Source organism: Zootoca vivipara, chromosome 13 (assembly GCF_965207765.1).
Source record: "Zootoca vivipara chromosome 13, rZooViv2.hap1.1, whole genome shotgun sequence".
Lineage (NCBI taxonomy): Eukaryota > Metazoa > Chordata > Lepidosauria > Squamata > Lacertidae > Zootoca > Zootoca vivipara.
Window position 1 is genome coordinate 30,666,072 of NC_142596.1, and position 26,314 is coordinate 30,692,385.

Consider the following 26,314-nt stretch of genomic DNA (forward strand, 5'->3'; position numbering starts at 1 on the left):
AGGAAACACTGTTAATGCATGTTTACAAACCTTCGTGTCTGTTGTGGATATTAAGGCTGTTGCCCTACAGCAGTGTTAGAAACTTAGATATGCAAGTTAATCACCTAATGGCAGCCTAAACCTAGGTTATGGGTGGCACAACGGATTGTCTAGGTGCCTTTTTTTTTAAGCAATGAAATTTATTATCATTCATTTCATTTCTATGCTGCTTTATATTTCAAAGAAAAAGAATCTCAAAGTGGTTTACAGCACATTAAAGCATCCATTAAAACATTCCAGAATAAAACAAATTCAAGCTTCAAGGAAAATATTTCAAATCCTTCTCTAAGCGACATTTTGACCTATTTGTTTACCTACTTAATTTATGTAGCTGCCCCATAGCAGAAGTACTCTAGGAAGCCAGTGTGGCGTAATGGTTAGAGTTTCAGACTGGGACCTGGGAGATCAGGGTTCAAATCTGCATTCAGTCATGAAACCCACTGGGTCACCTTGGGCCATTCCTGGATGATGTATAGATACATTGCCTAGGCCTAGTCTACAGGCAGATTTGCCTACATTTGCCCGTAAAGTGTGTTGATTGGTCAATTTAAGATTTCCAGTGGTAATAGTTCCCCCCCCCACCTCCACGATCAAGTGACAAATGTTGCAAAAACCTGCTCCATCTGCGACTCAGAAGCTTTTTCGTTTTATTTTTCTAGTTATGCTTCTGTTTCTGAACTCGTAACAACCTTTCTAAATCTTGCTGAGAAAGAGAGACCCAAAACAGAGGTCATCATGCTTATGGGAGCAGCCAGGGAAATCGCACTCCACAAGAACCTCACTCCGTAAGTAACCCAGGCAGATTTGCCTGGTGACCCTTGCTTGTATCTCACTGCTATTGCAACTCTTGCCTTAACATACATTGAAGATAGTTTGCTGAAGAGGTGGAAATGGAGTAAAGGGATAGGTGACGCTGCTCCCTTGGGTTTCTTTAGGGGGGAGATTCACAAACTGTTCTGCGAGCTTCATTCAAGTGGTTGAAGATGGGAGACCGCACATCCATTGCATTTATTATTCATGCTGTTTTTTTAAATTGTATTTTAATTGTTACTTTTATTTCTTAGATGCTTCACTGTATTAGTTTGAACTCAACGGAGGGAAAACTCTGCAGAGGACAGAGACCTGTTGGGAGGGGCTGGGGCTCTACTCTTGGGCAAAGCAAAGAACCAAACTTTTTTAAAGGAAAATACCCATTTTACAGAAATGCTGGCAAAAACTGAGTAATGGAGCTTGGTGTTCCTGTCTTCCTTTCTTGGTCAGCTTTTCGCAAAACGTTGGTCACTTGGTGTCGCTGAGCCAGGCTGTGCCTTGTCTAATGTCCAGGTAAGGCAATCAAGAGTGCTAAGTGTCTGGCTGCTGCAAAAAAGCTCTAAATCAGCCATCCCCCAACCTGGGGCCCTGCAATTCCCATCAGCTCGAGCCAGCACAGGCAATGGTCAAGGCTGAAGGGAGTTGCTGTCCCAAACAACTGGAGGCCATCCAGGTTGGGGGAAAAGGAGTAGATATTAGAAGAAATCAGGGAGGGGTGGGGAACAGAATAAAAGCCTTGCCACGCTTGACCTTGGCTTTGCTTTGATCTCTACAATTTTTGGTGGTGGTGGTAATTATCTGCTCTTTCCTCACTCCCTGGAGTCTCATTAATTGAGGGCATTGAAGTATGTGATGCCTCATGTGAACTCCCCCAGTTTGTCTTTTTCATTCACTTTCTTAACACCAAATGGAATAGTAGCAAAGGTTAATGAAGAACAGACATGAAACCCTTTTGGGGAAACCTGTTCCCTTTTTTCCCCTTGCTTTTAAATTAATCATCACTTTCGCCTATCCTTATTTTAAGCGATTCTACCCTCCAGGAACTTTGAAACAGTGTACTATAGGTCATTTCACTGCATAAAGTTACTCTTGTCATTACTGAATAGAATTGTTCAGAATGTAAGATCTTCATCCCAGTGGTCTGTCTAGGTGTAGACACTTTCTGGTGCAAAAAATGTAGGTTGGGGTGCGATGGTTAGTCCCACATTCGGAAAGGGTCTCCTGTGGCAGAGATCCCCTTCTCCTGCAGAAAAATAGTGGGAGAGCCAGCTCAAGCCCTCTCAACACCCCTTAGGATAAATTTAAATAAATGTGTTAGCTGCAGACACATCCCAGGCACTAGCCATGAGCTGATTTTGCACGTGGTGTGTGTGTGTGTGTGTGTGTGAATGGATGTCTGGTGTACAACCAGTCCCCATTATCGCTGAATTTTCCTGCTGTACGGAAAAGGAATTCTGGAAAGTTGCCGTGCCCAGAAATCTTTCCAAAGTCAGTGGCCTCGCAGCAGCTCATGTTGGGTTGTCTTGCTACGCTAGCTGATACTAAGAGTTTGCAGCTGTCCCTTTAACTGAATCTTGGTAGAACATCTGCCTTGCGTGCAGAATATTCCAGGTTCAAACTCTAGCATCTCCAGGTAGGGATAGGAAAGGGCCCAGTCTGAAATTCTGGAGAGCTGCTGGGCTGGATAGGGGCTGGTGGGAGCTGTCCAAAACTTCTGAAGGGCAGCAGACTGGGGACAGCTGCTTCAAAGGTGCTTCTTTTTTTTTCTAATTAGTCATTACCTTTCAGAATCACACGACGACTTCAGAGGCTGCTGGTGCTGAATGACTTTCCGAAACCTTTGTATGACAAGCTTACCATGTTTTACCACTCCATTCCTTTCCCGGTTCACTGCCATATCTTCTCAAATAGGTATGCTTCCTTGCTTGAACTGTGTGTTTGGATCTGAAAGGAATATATTCTCAATATTTTTGGTTTCCCACCTTGCGTGTTTATGCCACAAAATGTATATACCGCATGATTGGAAGAAGCCAAACCTCAAAGCGGTGTACAAAAAGAATAAAACGATAACACTATCAATAAAAACAGTTTAAAACAGCTGTTTAAAATTATTTTTTAAAAATCAGCGATAAGCTAAAAACAGATTAAAACACACGTCAGCATTCCTCATACTTGAGTAGGCTTGTCTGAATAAAAATGTTTTTAGCAGGTGCCGAAAAGAGCACAGAGATGGCACTTGCCTGATGTCAACAGGCAGGGGCTTCCAAAGTGTAGGAACACGTATTGTGTGGCACCAGTAAATAGTGCCAGTTCTGCAGATCGAAGCAGTTGAGGGGGCATATATGGGTAAGGCAATCTTGCAGGTAAATAGCTCCAAAGCTGTTAAGAACTTTATATGCTAATCATAACACCTTGAACGTGGCTCAATATCACATTAGAAACCAGTGCAAGTCTGTGGTTTTTTTAAAAAAAAACCCTCATTGCCGCAGTATTGGCTGCCATTGCCCTATTGCCAGTGTGGTCTTTTGGGAGCACACTCGCGGCAGTTAGCCTGTGACTTGAAGCAAGGGTGACAAGATTCCTGGCGTACTGCTCGCTGTGATTTGATCCTAAAACCTGCCTAAACACGACCTCTTATTCATTTCAGCCTGAATTTCGCTCCCTGGGATCACTTGTTGCTGGTCTCCGTCTTAAAAGGACAAAATGTTACTGGCCAACGGATGCTGAAAGGGAAGAAAGAATGCCTTTGTGAAACAGTTTCAGTAGTAGAGGCGCGAATTGAAAGGATGGAAGGTTGCATGCAGTAAGTACCCATGGAACAGCGGGAGCATAAGAAATGGCACCAAAAAGCAAGACTAGCCCTGACATTTGATCTCCAACTACAGTTGTTCAGATCCCCCTGAGAAAAACTCACAGGCAGATAAAAGAACCTAGCAAACTGCTTTGCACCAAGTTAGACCCTTGATCCATATAGCTGGATATTGCCTGCACTGGCTGTCAGTGGCTCTCCAGGGTTTTATTATTATTTATTAAATTTGTATACCGCCCTTCATCTGAAGATCGCGGTGCGGTAAAGGGGGCAGTCTCCTTCCAACCTGAATATGCTGTTGGGGGTCGAGCTCGGGTTCCTCTGCATGCAAAGCAATTGCTCTATCACTGAGCCACGGCTCTTTCGCTCGATGAATATCACCCTCCCTGGTTACCTGTGCATGCCATCTGCTCATTTCCAGTTTCTGCAGGGTCTTGTCTCGAAGGTGTTTGCCACCTTTCATAAACTTGCCTGATGTTGGTGCTAAATCATCCATATAAATAAAGCTCGTTGTGAGTGGAAATTTGCTCTCCGATTGAATATTTAGTACTGTAACCACGAGTGCTGGCAATATTTTCTCTTAGATAAAACCCCAGAGATTATAAAAAACAGCTAATAAAAAAGAAGTAAAAAACTAACATCAGGAAAGGAGGGGTGGAAAGTCAAGAAGAAACTATGTATGATGATAAATGCTTTGGAATATCATTGGAGAATTAAAAATTGTATTTTAAAAAATAAAATAAAGCCCCAGAGGAACATGACCATCTTGGGGGAGGGGATCTCTTTGGGGCTGTGTGTTGAAAACACTATTCTTTTTGCTAGTGTTGCCTGATTCACACATCGTGGTAAGCCAAAGTATGATTTTCTGGGACCATGCAGACGTGTCGGCTGCCATAGAGGAGCTCCCTGGTCCTTTTAGCTCAATGCAGCAGGTTAGCTAAACCAAGATTTGGCTTAGAGTCTTCTCTGAACCTGATATCTCATAAGGACATGAAGAAGAGCCAATGGCCTATCTAGCATCTAGTCCAGCATCCTGTTCTTACAGTGTTCACCTGGGTGACTGTGGCAAATGGATGACTTAAGCAGGACCTGAGCCAAGAGCCTTCTTCCCAGCGCCAACCTGGATGGCTCAGTGGTAGAGCATGAGACTCTGAATCTGAGGATTGTGGGCTTGAGCCCCATGTTGGGCAAAAGATTCCTGCATTGCAGGGAGTTGGCCTAGATGACCCTCAAGGTCCCTTCCAGCTCTGCAATTCTACGATTCTGTGAACCATTACTGCCACTGGCTGTGGAGGAAGAGCAGAGTCATGATGGCCGGCAGCCATTAGCCTCCACAAACTTGTCCAGTCCTTTTTTGGAAGCCTTTTACGTTGGCGGCTGTCACTGCTTCATGCGGGAGCAGGTTCCACAGTTTCCTTCTTAACCACAACACGTAGCCAAGAACAAATCTTGACTATTGATCATGTTTAAGGAGGAGGGAGCTTAAGGATTTCAAGTTCAGGTGACACACTCAGCCAAGCCTCGGCTTAGCTACACCACACTAAGCCTGAAAGCTGTGAGGGTGATGAGGAGGGAATAAATCTCCTCCTTGGCAGCCAGTGCTTTTGCACTAAGCCATGGTTTGGCTTTCCTGACATGCAAATGCAGCCTGCATCAGATCTTCCTATGGCAGGCATCCCCAAACTGCGGCCCTCCAGATGTTTTGGCCTACAACTCCCATGATCCCTAGCTAACAGGACCAGTGGTCGGGGAAGATGGGAGTTGTAGTCCAAAACATCTGGAGGGCCGAAGTTTGGGGATGCCTGTCCTATGGCATTACCCCATGCCCTTTGGAGTAGTTCTGTTGCAACCACTTGGGGATCCTTCATCACTGGGTCCACGGGTCATCGCCCTCCATCCCTGTCCTAACACCTTTCATTCTTCCCCCAGATACAAGGAGCTGGTCCGTTATTTGAAGGTGGTGAAATGCAATGATTCCAAGCGGTAAGCGATTTGAAATTGCTGCACAACTCTCCGTGGAGGGCTTATTTTAATCTTCTGTTTACTGGTGGGATTTTGTTTAAAGCTTGCACACCTAAAATCTTTAAAACCAGGGGAATCATAGCTTGGGGCTCTCAATAAACAACAGTGGCCCTGTCTTTACTGAATTAGGAAGTGAGGAGATAAGGTTTTAGTGAGGCCCAAGAGTTTCCAAGCCTGGTGGGATTTTGGAACATTGGGCTGGGACATTGCCCACCGACTGAAACAGAAAAGGGTGTGCAAAATGGACTCTTCGCTAATTTGAAAGGCTCTTGGCTGCCTACATTTCCTTTTTCTTAACGGTTACATATTTCTACCTACCGGTAGCAGTTTAGGACACCTCTTTAGGTGGACTATAGCAGCGTTTCTCAACCGCTGTTCCGCAGCACAGTACTGTGCCGCCCGACGCTGGCTGGTGTGCCGCGACGCCTGGCGGCCGCCAATCTTTCACAGGACATTCCTCCCTGCAGGGAAAGAAAACAGGAGCAGCTTACTCGCATGTAAGCGGCTGCCGCTTGCTTTCCGTGCAGGAAGAGGGGACACGCGGGGGTTTCCTCCCTGCAGGGAAAGAATGCAGCAGCCGCTTACTCGCATGTAAGCAGCTACGGCTTTCTTTCAGTCCAGGGAGAGGGGATGCACGGGGCTTTTCCCTCACGGAGCTTTCCTCCCTCCTCCGTGCAGGGAAATAAAGCGGCACCCGTTTACGCGCGTGTAAGCAACTGCCGCTTTATTTCCCTGCAGCTTCTTTCTTTCTCTCCCCACCCCCACTCGCCTTGGTGCCTGGAACAATAGAGTGCGAGTGGAGCCGGCTCTGGGCTGCGCTCCTTCCCCTTCTCCCTCTCTCCACCTCTCCTCCCCTCCCTCCGAATGAAATCTACCTTAGCATGCCTGCAAGTAAGTGCATTTAAACATCTGTGCATTTAAGCACTGTTGTCTCTCTTTTGGCTTCATTTACTGGTATTTAAAAAGCGGGGAGAGGAAGAGATACAGAATAAATTACAGTCATAATTATATAGTCAATATAGGGCGGCACAGAGTTAAATTTTTTAACTTTTTTAATGGTGGTGTGCCTCGTGATTTTTTTCATGGAACAAGTGTGCCGTGGCCCAAAAAAGGTTGAGAAACACTGGACTATAGTCTTAAAGGACTGTAGGAAGCTGCTTTGTACCGAGCCAGACTGTTGCTCCATCTAACTCAGTGCTGTCTACGCTGACTGGCAGTGGCTCTCCAAGGTTTCAGACAGGAGTTTCTCTCGGCCCTACCTGGAGATGGCATCAGGGATCGAACCTGGGATTTTCTGCACACCAGGCAGATGCTCTGCTGTTTGGCTATGACTCTTCCCCTTAATGCAACAATAAATATTGTTCATATGCCACTGGACCCCTCTCTGTGTGTGCATTTTGCTGCAATCAGTTTGCCTTTAGTATTTGCTGCCTCTCATTTGCCCAACTTCTAGGTTACAGAAGTGGCAGGACAAGGTCCCCTTCTACCTGTGCAAAAGTGGAGATTTTGCGGGCGCTGCGCAGGCACTGTTTACTGTCTACCCCAGAAGCTGCTGTGCGGCCTGCCGCCTTTCCGGGCTCCAATTCGAGGTCTACATGAAGATGTTCCGATCAGGACAGGCTCCCTTGGGAAATGACATGGAGGGCTCTGTGCTGTGGGGTGCAGCGGGCAAGTATCCTTCGGTCTCGTTACTGCTTCTGCTGCCTATGGAGCATCTCTCTGAGTGTGGTTCATGAAGGGTGGCCAATGTTTGTTTATTAAGTTTTTATATATGTTGGAATCCACCCAGAATGGCTGAGGCAAACCAGTCAGATGGGTGAGGTACTCTCCTCCTTTTGCTTCTTGGGGGCGGGGGAGATAACAAAATGTCTGACACATTTACAAAGAGCAGAAAAGTAGACAGGACTACCAAATAGTGCCCCACCAGCCAGTGTGGTATAGCGGTTAAGAGTGGTGGGCTTGTAATCTGGTGAACCGGGTTTGATTCCCCACTCCTCCACATGCAGCTGCTTTGTGACCTTGGGCTGGTCACACTTCTCTGAAGTCTCTCAGCCCCACTCACCTCACAGAGTGTTTGTTGTGGGGGAGGAAGGGAAAGAAGAATGTTAGCTGCTTTGAGACTCCCTAGGGTAGTGATAAAGCGGGATATCAAATCCAAACCCTTTTTCTCACCTGCATTACTTGGTGGGGGAAGCACCTACGTCAGCTACCGCCACAGTCTCTCTTACAGAAGCTTTTTGCATCCTTCCTCTGCCCAGAAGAGATGGGAGGATGGAGGGTCCAATACATCTACCGTAGTGAAATGTGGGGTTGTTTTAGAGTTGTGGTGGTTTTTCAGTGTAGGAGAGGTTGAGCCAAGGCAAACAGCTTCTCGTGTTTTATGAAGATGTGAGTGGGTATTTACATCCATGGATGTCACTAGAATAACATTGTAGAGCTGGAAGGGATCCAGTGGAGCTCCTTTGAAGGTGATGGTCTCTCCCACATTGGCGGTTTTTTGAACAGAAGTCTGATGACCATCTGTCAGGGATCCTTTAGCTGTGATTCCTGCATTGCAGGGGGTTGGACTGGATGACCCTTGGGGTCCCTTTTGACCCTACATTTCTATTATAATAATGTTAAAGTGCACACACTTAGTGGCCCACACTCCACAGAAAACAAATCTTCACCCTTCTAAATTGCGGAATATTTCCCTGAAAAGTAGACACTCTACTTATGCATACAGAACAATCCCAAAACCATCTTGCCACTCCTAAAGACCCCAAATATTTCCTCTGAAGAAGGAAATGTCTTGGAAAAACCTTTCCCAGTTTTTTCACTTGCAAATCCTTCAGATCCTGCCTTAAGGGCATATTTTGTGTGTGAATTGCGTAGGCCTGTGACCTGGATTCAAGAATTAAGGTATTTACCATCTCAGAAGAATGGTCCAGACCAGGGTTCGGCAACCTAAGGCCCATGGGCCCACGGGGGTCATTTAATCGGCCCATGGACCCCTGCCGCCCGCTCGGGGACCCTTGCCAGTGCAGAGCAGAGTGGGGACCACCTTCTGCAACATTGGCTGGCTTCCCATTGGCTGCAGGTCTTCTTCCTGTGACATGTGTATGTGCTTTTTTTGGGTGGTCTTTGACTAAGGGGCTGTTTAAAAGCTGTTGCTCACCTTTGTTCTGGGTCCTTGCCTCCTACCAAAGGCTGGGTGGGGGGACTTCTGTTGCAAATACAGGAAAATAAAGATCCGCCTTACTTTCACTGGATCCTGCCTCCATCCATTAAGCTCTGACTAATAATGGACTTGGGGGACACCAAGCCAACCCCAATTCTTTCTATAACTCTGATTCTGTGTTCATCTAGTCTAATGCCTGCAATGTAGAGGAGGTAGTGACAAGCATGCTGGCACCAAGTTGGCAGCTGTTGCTTTATAGGGTGTGATTTTTAGCTGTCCCCTCTTTCTAGGCATTCCTGTGAGACTACCTGTTCTGCTCAAACAGATGTTCAAGCTGTTCTACTGCAACGTATTGTTGTATACAAGTGTGAGTACCAGTTTTATTAGTTTTGTGGCAGTTAACCTTTCCCCTCCCCAAACGCCTTGGCCCAATATTGGGGCTGTTGGCGAAGGTGGCCTATGGGTCTCTTCTAGGGCCGGGTGATATATTGATAGATTGCCCCATATTGTGATATTGGTTTGAAATACATATTGTGATACTGGTTTCATAATGTTTGGCCTGGCAATATATTGCAAATCATTGTGTGTGTGTGCTATGCAAAAATCACAACGTGAAACCAGCCAATGCCTCTACATACGGTAGCTCCATCCTTATTTCAGACACTGTGATATATTGATATATCACGATGTTGAAAGCCAGCTATTGCCCAGCCCTGGCCTCTTCCGCCCTGCAGGTTGTCATCCAGTGGTCCAGAACTGCATGTACATGTGTGCTTCCCTCTCCATCCAGAAAATGGCAGACTCATTTGAAAACAGAAGTGCTTTCCACTAATAATAATAATAATAATAATAATAATAATAATAATAATTTATTTATACCCCGCCCATCTGGCTGGGTTTCCCCAGCCACTCTGTGGGCAGCTTCCAACAAAATATTAAAATACAATAGTCTGTCAAACATTTAAAAGCTTCCCTGCCTTTAGATGTCCACTTCCACTCTGAAGCCTATCTTCTGCTTCTACAGTGAATGGATGTGGTCTTTTGGATATGATTTATTTCGCAGGGCAGACTGTGGGTCCCCCCCCCCCCCGGCGAAAGCGAAGAAAGAGGTCTGGAAGTGGAGGTCATCAGGGTTAGCTGCAGCTCCTTGCTCTTAAGGGGACCTGGACCCAGCCTCTCAACAACCCTGTGTAGTTGAGGTTAGGCTGAGAGAGTGGAGAATGGGCAAACCTATGAATTATCCCACTTAATTCGCTATCCAGCAACCCAGAGGGGAGATGGGGATGGCCAGTTGCCTGCCTCAATTCCTTGGAGGAAGGGGAGGGATTTCAAAGGAGGGTAATAAGGCTCTGGGAAGAGTACAGCAGAGGTGCCTGCATGGTCAATTGGCAGGGAGTTCCCAAGTGTAGGTCCTGCCATGCTGAAAGGTATATTCCTTACAAATAAATAAACTAGCTATGAAATAAATGCCATGGCTCAACCCTGTGTTCTTCTCTCTTAAAAGAGTGATTACTTTTGAATAACCTCTGGGAAAATCCTATTTTGATTTCTGGTACCAAATCAGCCCCGATTTGTGTTTTTCAGCCCAAATGCTGGAGTTCTGTGATCAAAGTTTTTGCCAGCCACCCTGTTGTGGGAGCAGATGGCAACCTGACAGCCATCACTTTTAAAGAACCATCCCAGGAATTCCAACAGGTAACACCATTGACTCAGGGATATTATTCCTCGGTGGGAGGGCATGTATCTTGCTATCATGTCAGAGGTGATGATTCCTGGACTGCCATAAACTCACCAGGTACCTTTAATGACCCATCCTTTCTAGTCCTCAGTACCCCAACTACACCATTCCAATTATTATTTTAAATTTATTAGTCACCTTTTTTTACCAAGGTACCAAAAAGCGACTTACAGTAAGCAAGCAAACACACATACATTAAAGCTGGCATGAAATAAAAAGATAATCCTGTTCTTAAATGGCAGGAATAAAACATCCCCATCCACTAAAGGAAGCCATAGATAAAAGCCTAAGGCATAGAGTAAAAGAAATGCTTTTGCCTGGTGCCTGTAGCTACGTAATGATGGTGCCAGGTAAGCTTCCCTGGGGAGAGCATGTCACAACTGGGAAGCTGCTGCTGAAAAGGCTTGTTCTTGTGTTGTGAGGAGGCACACAGAAGAAGCATCTCAGAGGATGATTGCAGGGTCCGGGTCACTATTATAGGGGGAGAGGTGGTCCTTGAGGTATTGCGGTTCTGAGCCACATGAGGCTTTATGGGTCAAAACCAGCACTTTGAATTGGATGCAGAATTGAATTAGTAGCCAGATACTTGCATAATGACGGGACGCGGGAGGCGCTGTGGGTTAAACGACAGAGCCTAGGGCTTGCCGATCAGAAGGTTGGCGGTTCGAATCCCCGTGACGGGGTGAGCTCCCGTTGCTCAGTCCTAGCTCCTGCCAACCTAGCAGCTCGAAAGCATGTCAGAGTGCAAGTAGATAAATGGGTACCACTACGGCGGGAAGGTAAACAGCGTTTCCATGTGCTGCTTTGGTTCGCCAGAAGCGGCTTTGTCATGCTGGATTGCAAAGAGAACCTTTAAGCGGTTTACCAAAAATAAAGCAAACATTAAAATGGTCGATAAAAGGTGAATTTAAAAACGGGTGTATTTTTTGTAAAATCAAAATAAAATTAAAATCAACAGCTAAGCTAAAAACAGATGAAAACACATGTCAGTTTCTTCATGTCTTGATACACATGCCTGAGCAAAAATGTTTTTATCAGGTGCTGAGAAGAGTACAATGAAAGGGGCTGCATGGTGTCAATCAGAAGGGAGTTCCAAAGTGTAGCTGCATATATATAGCTACCCAGTCTGACACTCTAACTGTGTCAGACTGGGTATATGTATATATGCCAAGACGATCCCTCAAATAAACTGATCCCAAGCTGCTAAACTAAAACAGTGGGCCTGCAACTTATGCCTAATTTGTTTACATGATTATGACTTTAGGCACAGGGCTGAAAAATGAATAAATGGAAGCTGGGGTAAACCTGTCACGTAAAGAACTTTTTAAGCTCTCTGCCTTGCTTACTGGTCTCTGGGAAAGATGCATGAGGCCTCTGGGACGCTCCCGGGACCTTTGTGTGACTTTCCCAGTGACTAGTAAGTGAGATGCAGGGCAAAGGCCTGCTCTGGACAGGTAGGGGCAGTTGCATTAGGGTGGGGCTGGTTCCAGGGCCTCCCTGGCTTCATACATTTTTGCCTTTGCATGTGGACCCCCGGAACTCAACCCTCGCATAAGCTGCGGGCCCAGTGTAGTAAGACTTGGAACTTGGCTCAGTAACGAAGCAGCAACCAGTGCCGATCTCTGAGCAGGGGTGTTATACGCGAATGGGGGTCTCACGCCTGTCAGCAATCACGCTGCAGCATTTTGCATTAACTGCGGTTTCTGGCTCAAGTGCAAGAGAAGCCCCACCTGGGGTGCATTGCCGTAATCCAGTCTGGGAAGTCACCAGTGCCTGAACTAATGTGGTCAAGCTCTGCCAGTCGAGGAATGGCTGAAGGTGTCACACCAGTTGCAGATGGTAAAAGCCAGTTCTAGCCACCGAGGCTACCTGGGTCTGCAGGAAGAAATCTGGATGTAGAAGCACCCACAGACTGCGTGCCTACTTGTTTGGTAGGAGTACAGCCCTATCCAAGGCAGACAAATTGTTGGACATTATTGCATGTTGAAAGTGCACGTCCTCTGGCATGCAGGAGGGAAAGACTGGGAGCTGCTCTGGGTATTGAGGCTCTTCTTTTGATTATTGCGGTGACTTCACTTGCAGGAGGTCTCTGAAGAGTCATGGTGCATTGTTGAACAACTCACCAAAAATCCCCACTCTAATGTTACCTTCTCAAAACACTTTGGCAAAGATGTAAGTATACACTTGGTATGTTCCCTTTGGGGAGCCGAGATTCTGGACTTCTTTATGCCCAAAGGGTGTGAGCCAACCTTCACGCCTGTCAGATCTACTTTGTTTTGTGCTAAGACCCTGATCTGCCAGCCAGAACCAGCTGCAAAATTTGAATTAAAGACCAGGGCGTCCCTGAGCCTGGGAATTCTAAACTCTCCGTCCTTCACACAGATGTTCCCTGCTTAATTCTTTTTACTTCAGCAGCCTCCTTTAGGTGGAGAAAGGTCATTTTGTAGTCAAAAACCCTGGTCAGTCTATTGCAAATCCCCATCTACTCCTGGCCCAAGGCAATGTACAAATGCAATAAGAGCAGTTAAGCACGACATAGAAAGTAATAGCCGATAAATTTTTAAAAGCCATACAAAGTGTAGACACCGCTGGCAGATACTTGTTCATGCTGCTGGGAAAGCTTGAAAGAACAGAAATGTCTTCAATTGTACCTCTCATAGCATGATGGAGATTCTGTTCTACAGAACAGGGGCAGCCACGCCAAAAGCCCTGTTCTGAGTTATTGCAGAGCGGCTTCTGCTTTGGGGAACCACTTGTTTAGCTCTTGCCGGGGAAGGCCTTGTCTTATAATGAAGTATGCTCTTCCAGGTGGTAGAGAAGGAGAGATGCCTCTTCTAAAATGGCAGCTGCAATCTGCAGTTTTTTAAATTGAAAAACAAATTCAATTTTTTAAAAAAATGCTGCCTGGATTAATCAGCAGGCATCTATTTAGTCAAAAGGATTTTGATTGTCTAGCAAATTCATTCATTCAACAGTTCATCCTTGTTTCTGACTGGTTCCTTTCTACCATTCTATTTGTCTCCTTCCAGTCACCCTCGGAAGCTGGGCTCATTTTTGTGGTCCAGGCAGTTCGGCATATGATCCTGATGGAACACAACTCCCTGCACTCCTTCCTCGAAATTGTGCTGGCTTTCGGGGTAAGCTTTTTTTTGTGTTCATTATCTTCCATCTTAAGTTATTCTGCATATTTCTTACTATAGCAGTGTTTCTGTGGGTTTGTGTGTGTGTGTGTGTGTGTATGTATGTGTGTGTATATATATATATATATATATATATATATATATATATATATATATATATATACATACTGTCACAGTGGCCGGAGTGGGCTACTTCAGAGTAACGACGCTACGCAGCTCTGCATTTTATTGTTTTATTGGTGCTGCGTATTTACAGTGCTGAAGTCATTGCTATTTACACGGAGTGATGTGGTCAGTCGGTTTCAGAACCTCCGAATGGCTTTTGGCGCGTCTTTCTCCAACACAAAAGCTTTGGCAGACCCATCCTCTTTCCCCTCCTCTTTCTGCGTAATTCCGGAGTTGGGGGGATGGGTCTCCCCCCCTTATTCGCCCCTTCCTGTCCCACCTGGGACCCTGGCTCCTCTACCTTGCCTGAGCCTCGGACCCGACTTCCTGCTTCCCCACTGGCATCGGAACTCTCTCTGCTTTCCCCTGTGCTCGGGGATGGGCTTGAACTCAGGAGGGGAGGGACTTCGCGATATCCCCTGTCCCTCACATCCACCCCCCTCCCAAGCTCTCCTTCACCCCTCCCCAGGTCCCCCCCAGGTGTCGGTGACGACTGGAAGCCTAAGAACTCAGTGCTTTCCGAGCCCCAGTCCTGCGAGCCCCCCCCTTCCGCCTGGGAGGACGGGAATCCCAAAAAGTCCGTGGCGTCAGAGCTGGTAGGGGTAAAAATGTTCTGCCAATCTGCTCCTTCCTCTGACTGGGTGGATCTCGGTGACACCCATACCTCATCCTCTGGTTCCTCAAACTCCGCTTCCCAGCGCCATGGTGAACTGCTCTCCCGTGCTCCCTCCCCCTCCCTTTCCATGTGCCAGGGCTTGGGTCTATGGGGAAAGAGGGCGTGAAATTCTTCTACCAGGAATTCCTCCTGTATCTGAGTGGCTGGGACCCATTCATTCTGGGACGGTGGAGCATCCTCCCATGCCATGAGGTACTCCAGGCCCCCCGCCCCCCACCTTGAGTCCAGGATGGCCGTGGCCTCATTGAGTTGCTCCCTGCCGTCCCTCTCCCCCCCTCCCTCAGGGGTTTGTTCGTTGCCTCGGAGCCTGCTGCTTTCCCTGTACGGCGACAGCAGCGATCTATGAAACACTGGGTGCACCCTCATGTCCTCTGGCAGTGCCAGCCTGTATGCCACCGGGTTGACCTGTTGCGTGACCGTGAAGGGGCCCAACCTTCTGGGCGCCAGCTTTTTGCACCTCCCTCTGATGGGAAGGCCCTCCGAGGACAACCAAACTTTGTCCCCCACCCTAATGACCTCCCCCGGTCGCCTGTGGCGATCTGCCCCCTTCTTGTACGCTTCCTTGGCTTTCTCCAAGTGTTCTCTGAGCTGCTGGTGCACCGTCTCCAGTTCCTCTGCCCAATCCTCAGCCTGTGGGCCCTCCTCCTCCTCCTCCCCCTCCCTCTCTGGGAAAGATCTGAGGTCGCGCCCGTAATTGGCCTTAAAGGGCGACACCCCTGTGGAGACGTGCACCGCATTGTTGTAGGCAAATTCTGCCAGTGGCAGGCGATCCACCCAGTCCGTTTGCCGCTGGCTGACGTAGCATCTCAGGTACTGCTGCAGAATGGCGTTGACCCTCTCCGCCTGTCCATTGGTCTGCGGGTGTCTAGCCGTCGACAAGCTGACCTCCACCTGCAGGAGGTTCATGAGCCGCCGCCAGAACCTGGAAACAAATTGGCGGCCACGATCCGAAATAACCCTTAAAGGTAATCCATGCAGTCGGAATACGTGGTCAACAAACAGTTTGGCTGTCTCTTCTGCAGAGACCGCCCTGGCACACGGTATAAAGTGGCACATTTTGGACATGAGGTCCACCACCACCAACACTGCGGTCTTGCCCCTGGAAGAAGGCAGATCTGTGATGAAGTCCATGGACACCACTTCCCACGGCCTGTGTGGTGTGGCTAAGGGCTCCAGCAACCCTGCTGGTGGTGCCCTGACCACCTTTGCCCGCTGGCAGGTGTCACAGCCCCGTACATAGTCTCGAACATCTTCCCGCACCCCTGGCCACCAGAAGTGTCTCATGACTAGGTGAGCGGTTTTGTCCCTCCCAAAATGACCCGCCGTTGGGTTGTCGTGCATCTGCTTGAGGACCGTACGTCTAAGCTGGGTGGTGGGCAGGTACAGTGCACCCTTGTAGAAAAGCAGCCCCCTGCATGCTGCAAAGTCTTTTGCCTGCTCCCCCCCCCTCTCAGTTCTCTGAAGATGCGGTTGGCAAATTCATCCGCTGCCGTCAGTGCTGTGAGTTCTGCCTCGCTCACCACTGCTGCTCCGCAGGACCATGCTGACGGGGGGAAAATGTGCCTGGGTGCCGGTGGCGCCTCCTCCTCCATGTACTCTGGCTTGCGGGAGAGGGCATCCGCCCTGACATTCTGCTCTCCCGGGATGTAGTGTATGGAGAAGTTGAAGTTCGAGAAGAACTCTGCCCACCGTATCTGCCGCTGGTTGAGCACCCTGGCAGTTCTCCAGAACTCCAGGTTCTTGTGATCTGTGCACACCTGGATGGGGTGCTTGGTGCCCACCAGGAAGTGTCTCCAGTGCTGGAACGCAGCGTGGATCGCAAGAAGTTCCCGATCAAACACCGTGTAGTTTCGCTCTGGCTGGGTCAACTTCCTGGAGAAGAAGGCACAGGGTCTCCACTCTCTGTTGGCGTCCAGTTGCAACAAAATGGCGCCCACAGCTTTATCAGAAGCATCTGTCTCCACGCGTAGGGGCGCGTCCTGAACCACGTGGAACAGGTTCTGGTCTGAGGCGAACACCCTCTTGAGGCTTTCGAACGCTGCTTGCGCCTCTGGTGTCCACCTGAACTTCTGCTTGCCTCTCAGGCAGTCAGTGATGGGAGCCGTAACGCGAGAGAAGTTCTTGATGAACTTCCTGTAGAAGTTGGCGAAGCCTAGTAGGCGTTGGGCATCTTTGCGCGTCCTGGGGCTGTGCCAGTCCAGGATGGCCTGCACCTTGTCCTTGTCCATCGCCAGCCCCTTGTCTGACAGCTTGTAGCCCAGGAAGTCCACCTCCTTGGTGTGAAACTTGCACTTCTCCAGCTTCACATACAGGTGGTTCTCCTTCAGGCGCTGCAACACCTCCCTGACGTCTTTCACATGCTGCACTGGGTCATCGGAATAGATAAGGATGTCATCCAGGAAGACCAAGCATTTCCTGAAGAGGAGGGACCCCAGGACGTGGTGCATGAAGGCCTGGAAGCATGCTGAGCCCCCTTGCAACCCGAAGGGCATCACCAGATATTCAAAGGAGCCCAGAGGCGTGAACATCGTGGTTTTCCATTCATCGCCTTCCCGGATCCTGATCAAGTTGTACGCCCCCCTCAGGTCTAGCTTGGTGAAAATCTTGCCCCTGCGTGCCGCTGTCAGGAGATCATCCACCCTGGGCATGGGGAAAGCCACTGGCTCTGTCACTGAATTCAGCCGTCTAAAATCCACCACAAGACGGCGCTGTTGCGTGTCCTTCTTGTCCACCCAGAAGACCGGGCTGCCCCCTGCTGCCTTGCTTTCTCTGATGAACCCCCGCTTGAGGTTCTTGTCGATGAAAGCGCGCAGATCTTCCAGTTCCTGGTCTGACATGGCGTACAGCTTGGCTGGGGGTATAGTTGCCCCTGGCACCAGGTTGATCTGGCAGTCAAAAGGCCTGTGCGGGGGTAGGTGGTCGGACTCCGCTTCGCTGAAGACCTCCTGCAGGTCCCAGTACGGCTTGGGTATCGCCTCACCCCCTTTGACGTGCATGGTGGCCACCGTGGCTATTGGAGGCCCCTCCCCTGGTTGGTGCTGCATGCAATGTTCCAGGCAAAAGTCCGATCCAAAAGTGATGCATCTCTGGTGCCAACTGATGGAGGGGTCGTGGCGCGCCAGCCAGCTCATGCCCAAGACGATGGGGGGGTCTGAGATGGTGGTGACGTTGAATGCCAGTGTCTCTGAGTGCCTTCCAACCGTCATCCTCATGGGGGGGGGGTTTGATGAGTGATGGCCCCTCCCAGCAGCTCTCTGCCGTCAATGGTTGCCACGTGCAGAGGAAAATCCAGCTGCAGAAGCTGGATCTGGTGCTCTTCTGCAAAGTTTCTCGAGAAGAAGTTCGCTGACGCCCCACTGTCAATTAGGGCGAGGACCGTCAGGGGATAGCCATTTGGGAGCGTGAGCGTCACTTCTAGAACCACTCCTGCTCTGGGAGGGGTGGGCTGGCTCTGCTCCTCTCTGTGCGGGTGGGTGGGTTGGGGCTGTTGTCTGCTGACTGTGCCTGGCTGCTGCCCCTTGTCTCCTGCAGCCAGGCTTTCCCGTTTCCCTGCTGTGGTGCTGCTTCAGTGGGGGAGGGCACAACCGTTCCCGCCTTTCCTTGCCACTCCCTGCGATGTGGGCAGTCTCTGACGAGATGCTGGGGGGAGTTGCAGAGAAAGCAATTCCCACCCCTTCCCTCCTTGCGTCTTGGCGCCGCTGGGGTTTGAAAAGCCTGCGCGCGCGCGCTATCAATCTGCATGGGTTCCTGGTCCTGGCTGGCCCCAGGCGTGGCTTGAAAGGGTTGTTGGGGGAGTGGCTTCTCCTGCGACCGTGGGAACCAAGCCCGCTTTGCGCGCGTTGCTTGCTTGTCGCTCCACCGGGATTCCTGTCTCACCCCCACCGCCAGAGCCGCTCTGCTCAGCTGATCCATATTACTGGGCTTTGGACCTCTCGAGAGCTCATCCTTCACCTCCTCATGCAACCCCAAGTAGAACGCCGCTTGCATTGGGGGTGACTCTAGTTCCCACCCCAATCTGTGCACCAGCATGGTGAATTTCGCCCAATACGCGCGAACTGTCATATTTCCTTGGCGTAAATTATGAAGTTCCTCCTTAGTCTGGTCCATATGACTATCGGACGAATACATCGTTTTCAAACCTTCTAGAAATAGTTTGACATTCTTCATGCAAGGATTCTTTGTTGCGATTAACGGTCTTAGCCACTCCCTGGCTGCCCCGGTAAGGTGCTCCACAATAAACGCTACCCTGTGCTCATCATCAGGGAACTCATCGTGGTGCAGCTCAAGAGCATACACAATCTCAGTCTCAAAGCCCTGAAATTCCCTCGGGTCTCCATTGAACTTGCTTACTAGGGTCCCGGCTCTCCTTCCTGGCAGCACTTGGACTTGGGGTGCCCCTCCCTCCCGCCTTGTTTTTCTCTGCATCCAGCTTGTTTTGGAGGTCTACCGCCACCGCCCTTAATTCCTGCTCTCTTTCCTGTAGCGCTCTCACCTGTTCCGCAAGTTGTAGCCGGTCGTCCTGGACCTTCTTAGTCTCTTCTTTAGCTGCCTTCAATTCCCCCTGCGCCTGCAGCGACAGCTGCTGCAGTTCTTGCTGGGCTTGCTCCGCGATCTGCCGCCATCTCTCCGCCTCTGACACGCTCATCCCGGCAACTCCAAAGTAGCCCAAAAAAGGATTCGGAGGTTGCTGTCACAGTGGCCGGAGTGGGCTACTTCAGAGTAACGACGCTACGCAGCTCTGCATTTTATTCTTTTATTGGTGCTGCGTATTTACAGTGCTGAAGTCATTGCTATTTACACGGAGTGATGTGGTCAGTCGGTTTCAGAACCTCCGAATGGCTTTTGGCGCGTCTTTCTCCAACACAAAAGCTTTGGCAGACCCATCCTCTTTCCCCTCCTCTTTCTGCGTAATTCCGGAGTTGGGGGGATGGGTCTCCCCCCCTTATTCGCCCCTTCCTGTCCCACCTGGGACCCTGGCTCCTCTACCTTGCCTGAGCCTCGGACCCGACTTCCTGCTTCCCCACTGGCATCGGAACTCTCTCTGCTTTCCCCTGTGCTCGGGGATGGGCTTGAACTCAGGAGGGGAGGGACTTCGCGATATCCCCTGTCCCTCACACATACACATGTACATATATATATATGTAATTCTTAAATTTTACAGCTCAAGAAAGCTTCCTTTTAAAATGAAACCTGCAGCGTTCAGCTTCAGTTATGTGCTGTCAAATTGCTGTATTATTTTAAGATTTAAATGGTTAGTTTTTGGATTTGTATAATCAGGAAAATTGCTAAGATGGGATATAATTAGACTCTGGAAGGGGGGAGTGGGGAAGTCGAAGTTATGACAAAGTTATTAAAATGAGATTGTATTTTCCTTTTTTCTCCCCCCCTCTTTTTTCCTGGAATTATTTCCAGTTTTTCTGTTTTATTTTTTGTTTTGTTTCCCCCCTCTTTTTCATGTTTTCTTTTTTCTACATTGTATTATGATATGATGTGATGTGATGATTTGTAATCTTAAATTGAAAAACTTTAATAAATATATATTTTTTTTAAAAAAAACCAAACTGCTGCATTTCTGTCTTCTCCCTTTCTGCAGAGTAACCTCTGGGCTCTGAAGCTTCTGCTGGAGTCTCTGGCTTCTCACGAGAAGACTGTCCATAACATCGTTGCCTCGCTTCTTGCAGACCTCTGTTGCCATAAAGCAGAAATGTTGGGATTGTAAGTTGGCATTTATTAAGCCTCCTCTGTTTTCTTGTTCTTGGGATCCATCCTGAAAGGCTGAGCCACATCAAGAGCAGACGTAGATGAGAAATCACTGCATCCCCTCCCCTCCCCTCTCCTCTCCTGCCTGCCTGATTTCTTGGTTCTAGGCCAGCAGCTTTTGAGACTTAAGGCAGACCTCAGCAAGGTCTCACTGACTGCCTAGGCAGACTCTGTGCTGCTTTTTGATGGCCTCTGGACACCTGTTAACAGAGCATCCAAGCTGATCTGCTTTCTCAAAGCTTACATGGAAATCAGACTGTCTGGTCCTTACTGAGCATCCTTTCAGGCCTTTTTTGCAGCAAGGTCATATATTCTTGAGCATCCATCCTGATTGGCCTGTGAGATGTTCATGTGTCTTCCTGTGGATCATTCATTCATGCCAAACATTTCAGTGCATTCCCTCTTCCTCTCTTTGCCTCTAAAAGTCTGTGAGTGCGGAAAGGTGGATTTACTGAGCACTTTCATCCGCTTCTATTACCCAAGGCCAGATTTTTGGTGTGCACTTGATTGCTCACTATAGTGACGGTCTCTAGAGGCAAATTCAGTTTTGTTTTGCTGGGCCAGAAAGGAAATGGTAGATTCATCCCTTCTCATCAACCATTGCTGACTTATGTGAGCTGCGCTTGCTGACCACGTAGGGGAGTGTTTGTTTATCAAAAGAGTTGGGTCTTTTCTCTCTCTGTGTCAGCCATCGCCAACCTGGTGCCCTCAAAGTGTAGAACTCCCATCAGCCCCAGCCAAAATGGTTGCACTGGCTGAGGCTGATGGAAATGGTAGTCCAAAACACGGCTGTGCTGGCTGGGAGCTGTAGTCCCAAACACCTGGAGGGCATGAGTTGGCGAAGGCTGCTCTGTGCCACTCGCTCTGCAACGATGTGTGAGCTGGCATGCTCAGGACCTATTGCAAGGCCAGCATGTGTCACCTGTGGACCTCTGGTACAATCTGAAAAATGGCTTTGGCTAAGCTGCCACTTTGGCAGATGCTGCCAGGGACCTTCTTTTTCTCTTGATTCCTTTCTTTTCCCCTCAGGTGGCAACTCTGGGGTGCTCAGTATGTGGGGGAGCTGCTGTGCCTCTTCCTGACGTCCAGGGATAGAAACTTACCATCCGTCGGCATCTCCATCATCAATATTATTGTGGAAAACCTGCCAATGTGAGTGTCACAGTGTATGGGGGTCACAGCTACATTCCTCCCATCCCAGCAACCCAGTTTTCCAAGAGGGAAAATCAGAGTGCCAATTACAAAAGCCCTGAATCAGGAGTGGGGAAGGTTTTTCAACCTGAATGCCACATTCCCTCCTGGGGGCTGCATGTCAGTGGTAGGCAGGGCCAGAGGCAATGTTTATGCACAGGAATGAATGTAAGTGTTATCTTTGTATGGGAGGCTAGTTCCTACACCCAAACGGACCTCTATTTTCCATATAGGTAGGTGTATTGATTATACACGTATAGAAATGTTTTTATTGCTATTAGAGTTGTAGATGTGGTTTTTAGAGCTTTTGGGGGGCATTTCATCTAATTTTGTAATCTGCTTCAATGGCTTCAGGCTGTGAAGCAGTTTAAATAACTTTGTAAAACAAGTAAATAAACAGGAGTCACCATCAGAGTTCAAGAACGCATTCCAGGCAGGCAGAAACACTCCAGGACGTATGTAGCTGAAGAAGGGGTGTGGTTTGGGACTGAGTCCTGCACATTGCTGCCAAGTTCTCCCTTTTTTAAAAGGGAAATTCCCTTATGCCGAATAGGATTCTTCGTGGTAAAAGGGAAAACTTGACAGCTATGGGACTCCTGCAGGCTAAATAAAGAGGCTTGGAGGGGCTGGCTTTGGCCAAAGGTTCTCCACCCCTTCCCTCAGTGGCTTGGGACCCAGACATGGGATCTTTCCCTATATCAGCTGCCCTGTGTGTTTAGAAGCCCTCCTCGAGGTCCTGCTGTTGGGGTAAGCACATTGGGCATTGACACAGGACCTGGACTTACCTGTGGTGGCACCTGTGGGCATCTTTGAGACTCCCATGTGATGAGTTGTTGGTACACAGCTTCTTTGGTTGATGCAAATGGAAAGCTAAAAAATGAGAAGGTGGTTTGCCTCAAGAGGAGGGCGACCCTCATCTTGCCTCCCCCTTCCCTTTCTTTCAGGTGTCCGTGGGCAAAGCAGGTTAGCAAATTCCTTCAAAAATCAGTAAGTATGTGATTCTTTTTCTGCAGTGGAAGCATAGCTGCCAAGTTTTTGCTTTTCTCGCGAGGAAGCCTATTCAGCATAAGGGAAAATCCCTGTAAAAAAGGGATAACTTGGCAGCTATGAGTGGAAGTTATTCAATTAACTTTTATTTATTTATCTAATTTCTGTTCTGCTTATCTAATTTCATCTGAGCACCACAGGGCAGTTTACAATATGAAAACACAAAAATACACAACATAGTATCAAACAAAAACAACAACTCCCCGCCCCCAGTTTAAAAGGCCATAGGCTGTTTAATTAGCCAAAGGCCTTGGAGAAGAGAGATGCAATGAAGGCACCAGGCGAGTCTCCCTGGGGGAGAGCATTTGACAAACGGGGAGCCATCACAGAAAAGGCCCGTTCTCGTGTTACGTCCCTCCATACCTCTTGTGGAGGAGGCACGTGAAAAACGTTATCCAGGAATTGGTTGCTCCTCCCACTTGCCTTGGAGGCAGTGCAGTGCAAATGTTAGCCCTGCTTCTAACACCCAGCTCTTTAAGACTGTTGCAAGAGATGCAGTTGCAGTTAACAAAGAGTGAGTTGGTGGGCATTTAAGAGCAAAAGCAGCTAGAGTGTGGCTTGGCATCTAGTTTGAAGCTAAAACCTGGGATGGTGAACTGTATTCTTTGGTGGGGGGCGATGGCGACCCTCTTTTATTTTTGTGGGACTAGATGTGTGCATTGCCACACGATGAGGTCTCCCCCAAGAGTGGTCAAACTGTTGGTAACAGAGGATTTCACAGTAATGGGTAGTATAACTTGGGTGGGTTCAAGGACATTGGTGGTGCAGAAGAGGCAGTGAGGAATGAGCGGGCATCCCTAAAGTTCCTCCCAGGAGGCAGATTGGACAGTTCATTTTCTGCATGTGCAGGAGTCAATACTACGTTTACTTTCACAAAACGATGGCATTCCCCACATGCACTGGCTGCCCGTATGCTTCCAGTTCAAGTCCAAGACTTTTGTGTTGATATACAAAGGCTCAAACAATTTGAGGTCTAGGATATCCCAAAGGCTGTCCCTGAGATCATCCAGAAGAGCGCTGTTAGTTCTTTGCCATCTTGCAGAATTCCTACTAGGCTCAAGTAGAAATCTGGTGTTGAGTGTGGCTGGTGCCATGCTGTGAAAGACTCTTCCAGCGGATATTTAGTAGAGGCCCTCTCTTGTTTTGACTTCCAGGCCTCTCCTGAATACCATTTAATGTCTACAGGCCTATGCAGCTGCTTAAATTTCCTTGATTCACTTTAATGATTGTTTTGTACTGGTTGTATGGGGTTTTATGGTTTATTGTATACATTGTACCCCACCTTGATGCTTCACATGAGTTGGCATATGTAAATACTCTTATAATTAATTAGATTGCTTCTGAAGCACCGGATATTCCCCCGTGGATGTGTGTTGTGAGGGAACATCAGTTGTGTTAAGAAAGCTGTATTCGTTTTGGACAGCTGGCCCACTCTGACTTACCTTCTTACCAAGGACCAAAGGGTGTACAGTGGTGCCTCGCTAGACGAATGCCCTGTAAGACTAATTTTTCGCTTAACGAAGAGATTTTTCGAGCTGAGGTTGCCTCGCAAGACGAATTCGTTTTGTGAAAAATTCGTCTAGCGAATCGTGGTTTCCCATAGGGGTGCATTGAAATTCTATTAATGCGTTCCTATGGGCAAAATAAATAAATAAATAAATTCAATGCATTCCTATGGGATTCGCTAGACGAATTTTTCGCTAGACGAATGGATTCACAGAATGAATTAAATTCATCTAGCGAGGCACCACTGTACTTTGAAAACCACTGGCCAGAATGAGCTGCTATTCCCCTTTTATTCCTGTTCTTAAATTCCATTTTTAACCCCCCCTCTTTTTTCCTTCCTGCACAGACAAAACCATTTGGCTGGGCAGATTATGAAGTTTCCAGCTTTATAGCCATTTCACAGTCTTCCTTATGCCTGAGACTCCCTAGGGTCAGCCAGCTTCCCTCACCTCTGGCTACTTCCGGACAGCAAAGTTCTGGATGACGTGCGCCACTCTGCTCCTCGATCAAGGCACCTGGAAGCCGCTTTGTGCAATGCAGTCCTGGAGGAAACGTGTGTTTGGGAGTTGTGGTTGAATTTCCCTGTGGAGCTCTCCAGGATCAAAAACAGGCACAGGGAACCTGCGGCCCTCCTGATGCTGATGACCTCTAACTCCCATAATTCCTGGCAGTTGCCTGTGCTCGCTGGAGCTAATGGGAGCTGGAATCCACCAGCACCTAGAGGACCACAGGTTTCCCACTCCTGATCTGGAAGGTTTAGAGCAGTGGTGGCCAAACTTGGCCCTCCAGCTGTTTTGGGGCTACAATTCCCATCATCCCTGACCACTGGTCCTGTTAGCTAGGGATGATGGGAATTGTAGTCCCAAAACAGCTGGAGGGCCGTTTGGTTTAGAGCAGGCACCCCCAAAATGCGGCCCTCCAGATGTTTTGGCCTACAACTCCCATGATCCCTAGCTAACAGGACCAGTAGTCAGGGATGATGGGAATTGGAGTCCAAAACATCCGGAGGGCCGAAGTTTGGGGGTGCCTGGTTTAGAGAATACAGAGGTTTATTGCTGAGAGGAGAAAGCAACATGAAACCTCCTCCCACAAGAGTTGTTATAGACCTGTGCTATGTATGCCCAGCCTACATGAACTCCTCTCTGTCCGTATGTGATGAATCTCAATAAAGTCTCACCCAGTTTGATGCATGAGGCTTCTGCCCTGTGTTTGGCACAGCACATTCATAGATTTTTGCCATGGTGTGTCCTCCTCTTGCATCTGGGTTTGCTGGGTTAACCCAGAGCACAGCACCTGCCCCCCACCTTATTTTTGTCAGCCCTTCTCAAGCAAATGAGGGCGAAGGTGTTGCATGATGCCTGTGGCACCAAATGTCAAAGCAGAAGCTGCTTCTCCATTTCACACTTTAAGGCCTTTTTTTGCAGTTGTGTTTTGCAAGCCAGTGAAACGCACATGAGAGGAAATGTGCCCTCCCGACGAATTGTTCTGGTTCTATGGAATCCACTTGGTTTCCTTCTGGTCTTTTCTTTTTGAAAGCAAAACTCAAGTTTGGCCTGGTTAGGAAAGTTGTTTTGCAAACACTATTCTCTCCCCCCCTTTATTATTTTTCAATACTTTTTGGTTATATATTTAAAACCAGGGGGCTGGGGAATCAGTAAAGTTTCCCGCATTTTTTTTAATGCTTCTGCTGGAGTTCTTTTGGACATGGAGCAAGCATATTTACACTGTGTAGAACTTTGAGGACATGTCAAACTGTTGTACCTTTGATCCAGAAATGTATATAGTAGAACCACCTGTGTTCTGTCTAATTGAAAATAATTATTATTAAAATAAGGGTGTGCCTTTCTTGTTGTTGTCTGGATTTCTGGAAGAACAGCAATTCATGCTTTGATTAGAGCTACCCCCGGTGGGATGCGGGTGGCGCTGTGGTCACAGAGTCTAGGGTTTGCTGATCAGAAGGTTGACGGTTTGAATCCCTGTGAAGGGGTGAGCTCCCATTGCTCGGTCCCTGCTCCTGCCAACCTAGCAGTTCGAAAGCACATCAGAGGGCAAGTAGATAAATACCGTAAGTACCGCTCTGGCGGGAAGGTAAACAGTGTTTCTGTGTGCTGCTCTGGTTCGCCAGAAGCGGCTTAGGCATGCTGGCCACATGACCTGGAAGCTGTACGCCTGCTCCTTTGGCCAAAAAAGCGAGATGAGCACTGCAACCCCAGAGTCAGTCACGACTGGACCTAATGCTTGGGGGTCCCTT

General features: G+C 48.3%; 1 protein-coding gene across 1 annotated transcript in view; it reads left to right on the forward strand.

Moving 5' to 3' along the window:
- Positions 1-25,908, forward strand: part of LOC118092887 (uncharacterized) — a 35,347-nt gene extending 9,439 nt beyond the window's left edge. Inside the window, exons 7-20 of the mRNA XM_035131544.3 lie at positions 699-824; positions 1,300-1,362; positions 2,638-2,760; positions 3,497-3,652; positions 5,588-5,641; positions 7,134-7,348; positions 9,131-9,207; positions 10,425-10,535; positions 12,661-12,750; positions 13,608-13,715; positions 20,153-20,274; positions 21,349-21,471; positions 22,455-22,497; positions 24,410-25,908. Coding sequence (XP_034987435.3) covers positions 699-824; positions 1,300-1,362; positions 2,638-2,760; positions 3,497-3,652; positions 5,588-5,641; positions 7,134-7,348; positions 9,131-9,207; positions 10,425-10,535; positions 12,661-12,750; positions 13,608-13,715; positions 20,153-20,274; positions 21,349-21,471; positions 22,455-22,497; positions 24,410-24,547 — 1,549 coding nt within the window. The 3' untranslated portion in view covers positions 24,548-25,908. The remainder of the gene's footprint in view (positions 1-698; positions 825-1,299; positions 1,363-2,637; positions 2,761-3,496; positions 3,653-5,587; positions 5,642-7,133; positions 7,349-9,130; positions 9,208-10,424; positions 10,536-12,660; positions 12,751-13,607; positions 13,716-20,152; positions 20,275-21,348; positions 21,472-22,454; positions 22,498-24,409) is intronic.
- The last annotated feature ends 406 nt before the right edge of the window (positions 25,909-26,314 follow it).